This window comes from Rhipicephalus microplus, chromosome 7, assembly GCF_043290135.1.
Source record: "Rhipicephalus microplus isolate Deutch F79 chromosome 7, USDA_Rmic, whole genome shotgun sequence".
Taxonomy (NCBI): domain Eukaryota; kingdom Metazoa; phylum Arthropoda; class Arachnida; order Ixodida; family Ixodidae; genus Rhipicephalus; species Rhipicephalus microplus.
Window position 1 is genome coordinate 30127249 of NC_134706.1, and position 13956 is coordinate 30141204.

A 13956-nucleotide genomic window follows, 5' to 3' on the forward strand; every position below is an offset into this window, starting at 1 on the left:
TCAAACACACTCAAACCTTATTAAAACGTAGGTAGTTCCATCTCGCACGAAAATAACTTCGTTACATCCGAAATTTCGTCACAAAGGTATAATCCTAACACCATATCTATTACAAGACTAATCATCATTTGCTTTGTTATAACCGATATTTAATTATATCGAGGTTCAAGTACTTTTGAAAAGTGGAATGCTTCACTTTTCACTGAAGAAGCATTGCCCCTGTCTAGGCATACTAACCTGCCTTTCACATTTTTTTTATGCTTGTGTCATGCTAGCTAGCCACTCATCTTTTCACCTCATTGCAAAAACATTTTAAAGTTCACACCTTGAATGACACAAAAAACAAAGCAGGTCTGTCGCACATATTTATTTTCTATGCTCCTGCCAATGGGCTTGGCTACAGCAGTTCAGAGACTTCGCACAGCAGAAGCCTCGATCAAAATTACTTTTGGGACCATAGATTGGTGGTGCACAATGTCGCAACTTCTCCGTTCAGATCATTGTACGTCTTTATGGGACAACTATGTCTTCGCACTTCCGTATTTTGACGACTTGTCACGTAAGCAGAAGGGAGTTTCTACGAGCTTACGCCAAGCTCTCCTTGCCCAAGTTGCACGAGGGTGATCTGAAAGCTGCAAGTAGCTTCAACTTTGCCGGGTCAGCAGAGACGGCGCAACCGAGTTCGGCTTCGAGAACAAAGTGCGAAGATGGGGCAGGGCCTCAGACCGGTGAAGGGATCTGCAACTTGGTAGCCAGCTCGGCATAAGGGCCCTTGTTTCCAGCCTTGCTTGCTCGCTTCTTGACAAACTCGAGGCAGCGCACCTGGAATGAGGAAGGGCGTTGATTGAATGCTCAAAGCAGATCTTGGTTATTTGTGCAAAGGACAGTGTAAAAACTGTTTGTCAAATTCTCCCAAACATTAATTTTAATTAATTTGTGAGGTTTAACGTCCGAAAACAACCATATGATTATGAGAGACGCCGTAGTGGAGGGCTGCGGAAATTTCGACCACCTAGGGTTCTTAAATGTGCACCCAAATCTGAGCACACGGACCTACAACATTTCCACCACCATCAGAAATGCAGCCGCCACAGCCGGGATTTGATCCCGCAACCTGAACATTTATTTCAACAAATTATCAAATGCGCAAGGTGAACTCATTCGTAGTTATATGCATGTCGCTAACATAACTCTACAAAAGGAAAAAAGTGGGAATGCTTTACTAAAGGCGCGAGGCTGAGTTGCAGTAGAGCTGGAGGTGTCCTAGCTAATCTCAATTAGTCTTTCAGTATAATTAGGCCACATGAAATTCCATTATCCTGGGTGGGCCAGATTCGATCACACAACTTAAATGGTCTTCTTCAAGTAAATGCCTGTTAGACTAAACATCGCGGCTAGACTAGGTCAGCACTTCTCAGTTCCTTAATGAGCTTCGCTTATACCTGTTCCTGGTGATATTTTTCTGGTAATGCGAACTTGCATAACGAGAAATTTTAACAGCACCACTGTAAAATTATTTTGAATAGTGAATGTGATTCCATGCCACATGCAACATTCTTATAACGAGCCTCAAAAAGCCAATTGCAACCAAGCTTTGCACTACAGTCGAATCTCAATAATTCGAACACGCTTGATTCGAACTTCCGGTTAATTCGAACTCACGATGAGGTCCCATCAAAGCTATGTGTATTCCAATGGGCGAAAACGCGCGGCAATTCGAACGCGCAAGCACTTGCAATGGTTAATTCGAACATGCAGCACACCGCCCAATCCCGCGGCGGCACCTCCGACACCTTGACGCTGCGTGCGAAGGAAAGAAAAGGCTGCGGTGGAATGTTTGCGTTTTATCGAATGCCGATCTGCGACGTGCCTGTGCCGCGCTTCTCCCTTTTCCGCCCCTGCCATGTAACCCTTCTCCTTTCAATGATCTGCTTCCTTCCGCGTGGAGACTCTCTTCCTTTCTCATCATGTGCTGGCCATGCTGCGGTTTTGGTGCAGAGGGTAGTAGCAGAGATGCAGTCGTTGTTATCGTCTCTAGAAAGTGACGGCGCTGGACATTGCCGCGCCCAGCTTCTCTTGCCAGGAGAATGCCGAAGCCGAAGCAGCCATGCTTTGCAAGCTGCATGCGAAATTGATTGACTCGTTGCAAGGCAAACGTGTGCAGGCACGCATAACCGATTACTTCAATTAATGGCAGATGTCCTGTGATTTGTGAATAAATGTAAGTCTTCTGAAACTTCCCGCTTGTTCATTAGCTCAATGCACATGCGCCACTACATAGGGAGCCCTCCGTTCACTTAGATTTCATCAATTCGAACTTATTTTAATTCAAGCAAATTTACCAGTCCCTTCGAATTTGAATTATCGAGAATTGACTGTACATAGAAAGCCAAGATTTTGATATTTGTAGGTAATGCAGACAGCTTAGCTCCGATAATGTAAATAGCCTAGTTTCATCAAATCTGTATAGTTAAGGGTTACCTGAAAAACATGATAGATGTAGGCCATTGCAGCAAATGTCGCAACACATTTGCTGCATTATAGCTCGCACTGTAAAATGTGATGAGGAGGCAAATGCCAAGATGATTTCAGCACTGACCGAAGCACGGTGATCCAGGGCAGCATTTCGATGGGCCAGGCCCCACAGGCTGACCGCCAAGGAAAAGAGCGGTCGTCTCTCCAAGTTTGCTCCGATCACCAGCCTCTGCAGAAGCTCCACGGCCAGCCGTGCTTGTCGCTCCACATGCTGCAAGAGCGCGCGACTTCACAGTTTCAAACTGCACAGGCACTAACAAAGATGCCATCTAACATACAGGATTATGGCTTGAGATAGTTGGCAAGGATTCGCATTTCAAGAAAACTTTACGATGCAAATTAAAATGCACAACACTATGGGCACATGTTGAGCATTATCGTAATGCATTAACACACACTGATCTCATGTTTTAGAACGTCCTTGAAAAGCATTACTCTTGTAGAATAAACCAGTTCGAAGTAGTTCCCACCCTGTTTATTGTGTTCCTCCAAGTCTGCATTATAGCTCGCACTGCAAGATTTTCTTGAACTGTCCACCTAATTTTGAAGCTGTGACCAAATTGAACAACATTGCCTGCTGACAACCTTAAGTCCAAGCTACGAAATCCATCATGCACACATGCCAGCCAGATGAGAAGTTGTCTAACAAGGAACGCCACTCAAGCCAGCGTTTCTAAGCTATGGCTTGTCTTTGTTGGCGAAGAAACCAATCAAAACAAAATATTGGTTTCAGCGACAGTCCAAGCTCGAATTCTAGTATCTTCTAGCCCTTATCTTCCCCCTTCTTCAAACCCGCGCTAGCCTGCATTCATAGCCGTTCCGAGCCACACGTGATATGTCTGTTTAATCACGAATTTGAGTGTCATTTGCAGTCTGTGGCTTGATGCTTCCGATGTGAAAGTTTTGAATCTAGCGCACTTGCGAAGCTTGAGACAGTTAAATGTGCGACACTCACCCCAGCTTCGCCGAGTGCACGTAGATGCGAAAGCAGCTGATCAAGCACGCTAGTGCACAGCTGTTCCAACTGTGCCCGGAACTTTGGGTCGCCGCCGTACAGTGCGTCATTGGAATCCACTGCAGGGTTGAGAGTAAGGGGCAGCAAGATGCACCAAATGTTAGGGATTTTTTTTAATTTGCTCACACAATCTGATACGCGGCACATTTAATCGTTCACTCTCACACACTCAGTCACGCACACAATTTTCAGAAACTCAAAGATGCACTGACTCATTCAGCACATCATGCATTTGTTCGCTCGGGTTACAGTGGTATTAATCATGTTCACGTATTTGACCATATACATCCACTTATTACTGCATACAAGCCAACATGTATGTCCACGGATATGCATATAGTACGTTCAATTGTCAGTGCATATAATTCCACATATACGACGCACCTTTGTCTAAGTGATAGAGGTAGTGCTCCTGCCCGAGCGCCACAAGCAGGTTGAGCGCATTGAGAAAGATGCGTGCCCGGCCATCACCCCCCGAGCTGGTCCACGTGGATGCCGGCCGCTCGTGCAGCACCTGCAGCAGTCCACGCAGCAGCCGCAGAGGCTCGTGCTCCGGATGGTCCGGCACCACCAGCAGCGTCGACAGCAGGCTGCTCGCGTACGACACCAGGAACGGCTCGGTGCTGGTTCGCTGAGTCGAGGTGCCACTGCCCCCCTCAGGCTCCACGTAGGGAGGCAACTCTGGGAGGAGCTCGATGGCCGCTTGCAGGAACGCGTCGCCTGCAAGTTTGCCACTTAAGTCAGGGGAGTTATTTTCGTTGCGTTCGTTTCTGCAGGGCATATTCAGCTACTCGAGAAAGTGTGAAGCCGTGACGTCATCGCACTCGAAATCATATCAACCCAGCGCACCCCCACAGCACACTCCCGGCGTTGGAAGTACAGACACAGAACACGTGAACAAACTTGGCAAGTCTGCCCTTGCGTATCAGCAGGTCCCAGACGCTTGAGAATGATGCCAACCGGTCTTCACTGGTGGGTTAAACGGGAGGCCACATTAAACAAAGTTCGAGAGCTAAAGCGATAGCATAATCGGAGATAATTCATGGCCGCCAAGATTTGCGTGGCCAAAATCATATATCAGGAGACTTTGTTTGCTACGTCGAAACACATTTCGTTCCTCTCATTTTTGTCGAGAGTTGCGGAAGCTGCACAATGCTGAAATAATGTTGCATAAAGGAGCTAAAGGCAGAGGACATATTGCTCGTCAAGCTATGGCCAATCAACTGCAGCTGAAATGAACAGTTTGAGAATGGCAGAGAATAGGAGAGACAGACCGGGATTCCTTCGCTCGGGCAGCTTGTTTAGCAGCTGTGGCAGACGAATGGCAAGACTCATCGATGATTCCAGAGTTATTGCATGGCATCCAGAAAGGTGCTACGCGACTGGCGTTGCACATATAATTAGATTATAAATACTACGTGGCCCTCTCGTATGCCGCACCGCGGTTTCCTTCTCACCTCTTCACCATACTCTTTACGCCCAGCATTCGCTCTCACCTTTTCCACGAGCTCAAGCTCATTTGCTCGGCTGTAATGATGAACAACAAAGGATGAGGCATGCTGGTGCTCAACACAGGATTGGGCACCTAAACACTGTGAAGGGGGCATGTGGCACTTTAAAACTTTTCTTTCGAAGCGAAACTTCTCTTAGTCTAACCTTGTCCCGCATCAGGCGTAACGGCAGTACCTCCCCAACAGTATAATAGATGGTGCTGTCTCATAGAAGTACATCCAAACTACAGTTGAGTGAGGATATTCTAGACGTCGCTGTACCGCTACTCTTCGATTGACTGCTGCACGGGCTGTGCGTGGGTGTGTGGGCCACAAATGCTTCTCCTCAGTCTCCTGGATCGTGGCCGTATGTGGCGGATCGTTAGTGGGGCATGGAGGAAGTGGAGCGGAGGGCTGCGGCGGCTCGTGCTCATCGCCGCCTGGGTGCGCAGGGAAGGAGTGCCTCTTTCAGTCTCCTGGATCGGAACCGTACGTGTCGGATCGTTGGTGGGGCATGTACAAAGTGGAGCGGCAGGTGCGGAGGGCCACGACGGCGCGGGCTCGTCGCCAGACTGACACACGAACGGACGGATGCATACACGAACGGACGCACGGACAGACACATGGATGGATGCTTTGCTCCACTCATTATCATTCATTCCATCGATATGCTGTGAATTTATTAATTGATCGATTTTAATGGAACTTGCTGAGTTTATATATATTTGTGGTATGATTCTATCAAATATGTAATTTGTGTTTGTTTTTTGTCTATTCTTAGCTGTTTTTAAAATGTCATGAACAGTTTCTATTAAGGCCTGATTAGCAAACTAATCACAACCTGCACAGCAATCTACGACTCTCAGAATCTATTTGAGATGTATGCAGAGCACCGTAGGGGTATAAATCATTGCTTTAAACCATTTTCAATCAAAGTTGAACCTGACGTAAAAAATGCCCTCCTTTATACTTGAGACAAAGGACTCTAGTTTAGAACATTTTATCTTTATATTGTTTTATCATAACAAAATTCACACTACAACAATTTGAATCTACAGTCAAACTCTGCTACAACAAACGCCGCTTCAATGAAACTTCCACTACAACGAAAAATTAACGATTCCCTGTCAGTAGTCTATAGGAGTCAATGCATAAATATTGTCGGCACAACAAACACTTTTTTTTCTATCATCCCGCCTCAACGGAATTCCACAATGCAATTCCAGGCTCAGATACTTGTTGCTATGCCGTAAACCCAATCTTTAACATTTTGATTCAATTTCAGAGCCAACGAAGTCTAGAACACGCGTTGGCACCACCAGAAACTGCCGCTATACTGCCGCTCTTTAGTAAGCATGGGCGCCGTTATTGCTCGATAGCGATAGCAATGAGGCTTGCTTTTAAGCCGCAGACGATCCGAAGCTGCAGCTAAGTTCATGGTTTCCTTCTCGCAGCTGCTTGGTGCAACTGCGGCACAATGCCTTTTCCGATGCTTATCATTATGTTCGTGCTTGGCCAGTGTAGCAACTAATCAGAGTGGCTGTTCATCCGCATTATCAACAAAATCAGCTAGCCGCGAGTGATGCATGATAAAAATGGCATACAATAACACAAAAGTCGCCGCTCCACAATACCCTGCCTCTATCTTTGCGTAGTCGAATACACATTGACGGAGGACTGCCGCTGGTGTTAGCATGTTAATGTAACTGTTTGGTTCGTTCACGAAAGCGGTTGTAGGCGTTGTTTCAGCGTGCTTTTCACCATGGCCTCGCTATGCGTGGGTGAAAATCATGTCGTAACGCTGCTGGGATAGAATAGGAAGCAGCGGACATTTTTTTTTAATTTTGAGATAAACGTTCCTCTGTTTTGCTAGCTAGATCAGCTATATTTTTTTCGATTTCACTACAACGAAAATTTTAGGGGCGAAGCTCCTTAAAGCGGCACCCGTTCGTTCCTTGTTGTCGTAGTCGTAGTGTGTAACCAGTGTTACATTTTGACATCCAAGGTGGTTCTGGTGGGAGATTTCTCCTGTGCTTTGTTGAACAATAAAAAGTTTGTGGCATGCGCGTTAACTAAAAGCTGAATGCTCCTGTCTCTCATTCCCCATTAGCAGCTATTGGCATGTACATTGAGCACTATCTGACAGGAAAATGTTGCTACGTTATACTCGCTGGGCGTAACCTCCTTGGTTTTAGAAAGGTTTAGCGAGCGTGGGGCCGCAGTGCCATGAATACAGTGAACTAGTATATACCATGAACTCGATGGTGTTAAAGGTGGGAAGTAGACCCGAAGCGCAAGCCGTAAGAAAGTGTGCGTGTGCCTCCTCTCGTTCAGTCCTTGGAATGTCCACTGGATGGCGGCGCTTCTATATGCGGAATATATGATGAAAAGATGCGAGATGGTGGTACTTAGAGTGTTGACTAGATGGACGAACGGACACACAGGCAGATGCATGGACGGACACAGGGGCGGACGCACGAACAGACGCACGCAAGGACGAGCGGATGGATGCATGGACGGACAGAAGCAAGAACGAATGGACGGACGAATGCTTGGCCCCACTCTCCATCATTCACTCCGTGGATATGCTGCCATTTTTTTTCTGTGCCCCATCAGTTTCGTTGTAGCTGGGTTCGACTGTGTCTATACTAAAAGCAAAAATAAATGAAAATGACGACCTGGGTAGAACAAAAGATATTGCTCCTCCATCACAGGAAGGGCATAAAAATTATTGGCTGTTCGTACTCGAGTTAAAGTGCAGAATGCACTGTTTTTTCGCATGTTAACAGCACTAAGAATGCACAGATTCTTGGTGCTGTTAACATGCAGACCCTGGAAGAAAATGGGGAACCGACTTCAAGACTTCTTTATAATTTGCCGAGACCTACGTTAGAAGCTCTGCTATGAATTTATGAGCGCCTTTATGAGCATTGCAAAAAATGCGCACCATGATTGTTGCTTTTTCAAGAAACTGTGTTTTTCCAGTTTTTTTTTTTTTTTTTTCATTTTTCTCAAAAAAGTAAATTTACGACTGTTCAATTTCGAGGCCTCAATATCTCTGCAGCTAGGGCAGGTACAACAATAATTCTTTTTGCAATGAAAACCTGTTTGTGGGTAGAATGCAAGCATGGAAGCAGAATTTAGAGCACAAGCCTTTTTAATTAATTACTCATAAAAATTGCAACACAATTACAACTGCTTTTAAAAATGGATAGTTCATTTTGCTATAAAATAACCAAGAAAGGCCTAAAAAGACAAAAACTGTTGCATACTTTCACTCTATAGTCATTAGTCTATGTTGGCATATCTTAAATATCACTTTTAATTAAGCACTTTTTTCTATGGCGGCCTTAAACAATAGGGGGTGAACTTAAGTTATCTCAGGAATAAGATGAGTCACAGGAAAACGAATTAAATATTTGAAGTTAGAAGAAAAAAACTGCATAACCCTGTGCATTTCGATCAAGATCACTAAAGAAATAAACAAAAAATGTCCGAGACCAGTCTGCCCCCTTAAATGAAACAAATGCTTGCGACAAAGTTGGTTTCATCCCTGCATAGGGCACTTCTGCTCATCTCTCAGTAAACGTTAACTGTTAAATGGAGCATATTGTCCCTGTCCCTTCAGGCTTCTTTATATGAGAGTCTGCTGTAGGCGCTCAATGAAATGTAGGGGACATCAAGAAATGGCCAATGAAAACTTTTATTCGGTGCCCAAGTGCCACGCCCCCTAAAATTGTGGCCCAAGTAATATGTGACGCCTCTTTTCATCATAAGCATCAAAAGAGATTTGGTGGAAGAGCTCTAGGCTGGCAGCAGCCATGGAAAACAATCTTAAAATAGGAAAGAAAAAGGGGGAGAAATGTTTACACTAGCCACTTGGAGCTTAAGTAGCAGCGAAGCTGGTTGGTTTTAGGGGCACAAAGGGGCAATCTTGGCTGATGCCAAGTCTTTCCTTGGCGTAGACAAAGTAGAGCCCAACCACTCTCTGCCACAGACCACGAAAGAATGTCCAAATCTTCAGCGCCAGAACTAAAATGCAAAGCTGGCTGTGGTAACCCGGTATGAGTGGGCCTTTTGTCGCTCGTACTGGGCTTATGCTGCGGGGCAGTCTCTTATGCTGCGGGGCAGGCTCTGCGGACTCTTCGCCGGTGGTGGCTGCTCATATGCAACGGCATGAAGAGTTTATTTAGGATGCTCGACGTTTTGACCTCGAGCCTTTCGAGAGCTTTGCTTTTCGAAAACTGTAGAACGGGTACAAAAGCAATGATCACCTTGTGAAAGGCACTGGTTGAGATACGCCGTTTGTCCCGACAGCAGATAGAGCTCGAGCCGCGACTGCACGCTGCTCAGGGACGGGATCGTGATGAAGCAGTAGGCCGCGCACGCCTGCGGGGGTGGGCAGAAGGGCGACGGCATGAAGCGCAGGAACAGTAATACACTCAAACCTCGATATAGCGAACACGGATGTAACGAAATATTGGTTATAACAAAGTAAATGAAAAATAGCCTTGCAATAGAAAGTGTTAGTAATTTATCTTTGTAACAAATATGCTGATATAAAAAACTTATTTTCGTGTACGATGCAACTCCGTTATAATAAGGTTTCAGTGTAAAATAAACAATGCTGATGCCCCTCCTGTCAACCTTGTGTTTCCAATTGCTAAGTTTTCTAAAGACGACCGGACTACGCGACCGCTTATAAGCGTGCAATGGACAAGGTCACATCTACACACACGTTGCCCTTCACTTCTCTCTCTCTTCTCCTTTAATCCCCTCACCCCTTCCCCCATGATTGATTGATTGATTTGTTGGGTTTAACGTCCCAAAACCACCATTTGATTATGAGAGACGCCGTAGTGGAGGGCTCCGGAAATTTTGACCACCTGGGGTTCTTTAACGTGCACCCAAATCTGAGTACACGGGCCTACAACATTTCCGCCTCCATCGGAAATGCAGCCGCCGCAGCCGGGAATCGAACCCGCGACCTGCGGGTCAGCAGCCGAGTACCTTAGCCACTAGACACCCCTTCCCCCAGTGCAGGGTTGCAAACCGGACGTGCGTCTGGTTGACCTCCCTGCCTTTCATTTCTTCCCTTCCTCCTCCTCCTCCTCCTCCAATTGAGGAAACTCTACAGCAGGTCTATACCTCAGCCAGACTGGTCACCTAACACGAGCATTAGTCGGCAGCGACTCTCTAGGCGTGCAGTTCTAGGCTCAACCTCGTCGGGGGAGCTTCGAGACAATGCTCGTATGAGAATATGGAAGTAATCCTTCCCTCGAAGGGACACTGCACAAAAACAATGGCTTGGTTTGAATTGATAAACTGCACTCGGAAGACTCTAATGCCACAATTTTCACTGCCATATGGTCATTATTAGCACAGAAAATCAAGGTTAGTTTAGTTTTAAAATTTCAAGCCGAAATCTATGCGCGTGATGCTGACAATTTCAAAATGCATTTTTCGTATTTGTGCTACATTGCCATATGAAATTTTCTTAAACTTGGTATGCTAGGACTATGGCACCGGAAGACGAGACAATGTACTTAATTTTTTTTCAATTAGAAGCTAGGTAGGACCCAGTAGACGCCTTCAAAATCTATGACGACGCGGTGTTTGGTGCAGGAATCTCATAGTGGCGACCCTACTCGCATTTTCTTTCGGCCCGTTTTCTCACTTGCCGGGCGTTGTGTCGGGCTAAGAGTGGTGTTTTCCCGATTGCAAAATTGTACTAATACACGAAAAATCGTCTTTCTTTTATTGTCCCTTTAATGGCTGGAATCGCAACAGGCAATGAACTAATTTTCCTCAGAATTCAGCCCATCTTTTTTTTTTCTTTCTCGGGTAAAGTGACATGTGAAACTTACTTGAAATTTTTCTTTTCTTATTATTTCGCTGCTCAATTGCGGCTGCACTTATCTCATTCAAGTTTCTAAGAATAAAATTTATTATTTAGATAGTCGAACGTAAAACTTGCATAATTATTTGCCTAGTATTTGCCTAGTATTTGCTTATAAGGTAAACCGATACATACAATTCAGTGTATTTACAGCCAGGACTTAATTATGATAGACTTGTTTCAATATTTACCAGCAGAATGAGAACATGTTCTACAGCCATGAGCAACACAAGTGGTGTTAACATCATACAGGAGAGCTTTCTTTTGTAAGTGGCAAGGCCTAGGCTTGTAGCTTCTATGCCAATCATGGATGGAATACAAGAGTGCTTGTAAATAGCACATTGCATAACTTCACGATACCTTTGTTTGGCAACGTCAACTACTAGATGCATCAAAGTACTCTTACTACATGAGCAGCTAGTTTGATTGTGATGCCAGATTTAGGCGTCTTTCATTATAACACACAAACACTTCCCATCTGTTAAAGCTTGGTCTGGAAATGACTCCCTTTGTCCACTACACATTTAGTTATCAAAATAATCATGTCGGCACAGGTCACCAGCAAACGTAAAGGTGTCACGAACTGTGCATGCGAAACAAAACAACGAACCAAGAAAGAGCAACATACCCGAACAAAGGCAGCTGTTTTGCGAGTGTGATGGCCCTTGACGACTTGGCGGGTACGCATGGCCAGGAGGTTTACGTCCTGTGCATATCAATTCGATTCCGGGGTGTTTGCGGGCCAGAACCACTGTCCGATTATGAGATACACTGTGTATCAGGGAACTAAAAATTGACTTGCACCACATGAATTAACTTAACGCGCACATACATCTGCATGTGCACAAAAGTTCTGGCATTTCGCTCCAATAAAAAATGGGTGGCCACCTGATCACTTGTGGCAATTCTCGCTGGCACAATCATGCGTCCAGCGCTTCACTTTGGTGTTGGGTATCACTAAATGACAGCCTATGAATCACACTTTTGTCACACGAGTGTCGTTCGTCTCATGTGCCTTTCCTGGGTTGAATGCCTGGTACAATGCGTGCTGTGAATATGACATGCTATTCATGACAGAAAAGTTGCGAGTGCTTGGTTTGCAAGAAAAGACACACTCAAGCAAGCCGGACGATGATTACATCAGACGCCCAGCAAATGGAAATCTCTCAATCTGAACTGCTGCTTAAACAGAACAACTGTCCTCGACGTGATTGGTTTTTTGCTTGAATTCTGCACCTCTATTTATATGGAAACAGAACTTCGTCAAACGAAACAAAATTTCCTGGATCCCTTCAAGTTTCATTCAACAAGAGTCTACAATACTAATTTCATATGAGAAAAGATACCTCCCAAATAGTGTAACTGCCTTTACAGTGTAAACTTTACATAAGCCGGAAAAACGCGCACCTGAACCAACTGCACGAGCACGGGGTCGAGCGCGCTGAATGCAGCCCGGGCGTCCACGTAGAACGCCAACTGCTGCTCGAAGTCTCGGCCGAAGCCGACCCTCTGCAGGAATCCGCAGAGCAGCTGGCCGATGTGACGCCGCTCGTCCTCCAGGGCGAGCGCGTTGAGCGATGCGTGCAGGGCCTGGCCGACGTGCATCAGCGCGTGCAGCACCAGGGGGTCGCGGGTGGGCTCCTTCTGTTGGGCCAGGAAAGCGGCCATGACGGCCTTGCAGCCACGAACCCGGGCGTCCCCCTCACGGGGCAGCAGGTCCAGCAAGGGCAGGAAGTGCTCCATGGCGCAGAGCCGGCCAAAGTCGGTGACGTGCTGCAGCAGGCGCTCGACGACGCGCGCCAGCTGCTGGGGGTGCTGCTCGTACGCCCGGTCCGGAACGAGTTGGCGCACCAGGGCACCCAGCAGGGCGTCCACCTCGCGCACCTGCATTGCACGGCCGAGTTAACGAACCCTTCGTTGCCCACTGTTAGGATCCTCGCAACACTGCAAAAAGGCTGCACCAGTCCATCGTCAGGCACTGCCAGACAAACTGTTCTGTGGCTGATTCACATGAGGCAGATTGCCTCATCTCGCATGGTGGTATAACGGAACACTGATTTCATTGAGCATTGTGTTATGCCACTGATGTCTGTTGTACGGGGATTCAAGAGTGCTCGAACCAGCTCCATTCATTCTGAGCACGCTCAAAAGTGCTGAGAAGGGCCCAAGCTTTGCAAAGTGAAGCGACCGTCAAATGAGCCAAGCATCCGACGAAACAGAATTTCGAAGGACTGTAGTCTCTCACCGTGAAGTGCTTGCAAGGGAACTCGATCCAGACCTCTACGCAGCTCAGGTAGTCCTGCAATGAAATGTCACTCTGGTCAACACATGACACCTGTAGAAGCATGGTCTGGCATTAATTGAAACGGCCAGGTCACCAACAGCTCGTAATTTACAGAACTGTGCGAATTGCAAGAAATTTCGGGTGCGATGCAAATTTGAATTTTGAAGTGTGAGTGCAAGTCGAATTAAATATTTCTAGAATATTTTTCGAATACTTAGAAGCGAAATTACAGGGGGAAAAAAAGCACATTCTTATAAGACAGTGACATGAAAGCGTTTCTTTTGGCTAGGTTCGTGAAGTGCTGGTTGGGTGATGTTTCACACTTGTCTTATTAAGAATGAGGTAATGCAGAGATGAAGTATATATAAACATTCTGGAAGAAATCTACAGGGGATCAACTGCTACCATAGTGCTTCATAAAGAAAGCAACAGAATACCAATCGAGAAGGGTGTAAGGCAGGGGGACACAATTTCCCCAATGCTATTTACCGCGTGCTTACAGGAGGTTTTCAGAAGCCTAGAATGGGAACAGTTAGGGATAAGAGTCAATGGAGAATACCTTAGTAACCTGCGCTTCGCCGATGACATTGCATTGCTGAGTAACTCGGGGGACGAATTGCAACTCATGATTACGGAGTTAGACAAGGAGAGCAGAAAGGTGGGTCTTAAAATTAATCTGCAGAAAACGAAAGTAATGTACAACAACCTCGGCAAGGAGCAGCGCTTCGAGATA

General features: G+C 46.0%; 1 protein-coding gene across 1 annotated transcript in view; it reads right to left on the minus strand.

Annotated features, from left to right (window-relative positions):
• Nucleotides 1–352: 352 nt before the first annotated feature.
• The window catches only part of LOC119180186 (VPS35 endosomal protein-sorting factor-like), a 38012-nt gene continuing 24408 nt past the window's right edge, over nucleotides 353–13956 (minus strand). Inside the window, exons 14-21 of the mRNA XM_037431328.2 lie at nucleotides 13185–13238; nucleotides 12347–12823; nucleotides 11568–11645; nucleotides 9315–9429; nucleotides 3935–4270; nucleotides 3491–3609; nucleotides 2600–2746; nucleotides 353–822 (exon numbers count right to left, since the gene is read on the minus strand). Coding sequence (XP_037287225.2) covers nucleotides 721–822; nucleotides 2600–2746; nucleotides 3491–3609; nucleotides 3935–4270; nucleotides 9315–9429; nucleotides 11568–11645; nucleotides 12347–12823; nucleotides 13185–13238 — 1428 coding nt within the window. The 3' untranslated portion in view covers nucleotides 353–720. The remainder of the gene's footprint in view (nucleotides 823–2599; nucleotides 2747–3490; nucleotides 3610–3934; nucleotides 4271–9314; nucleotides 9430–11567; nucleotides 11646–12346; nucleotides 12824–13184; nucleotides 13239–13956) is intronic.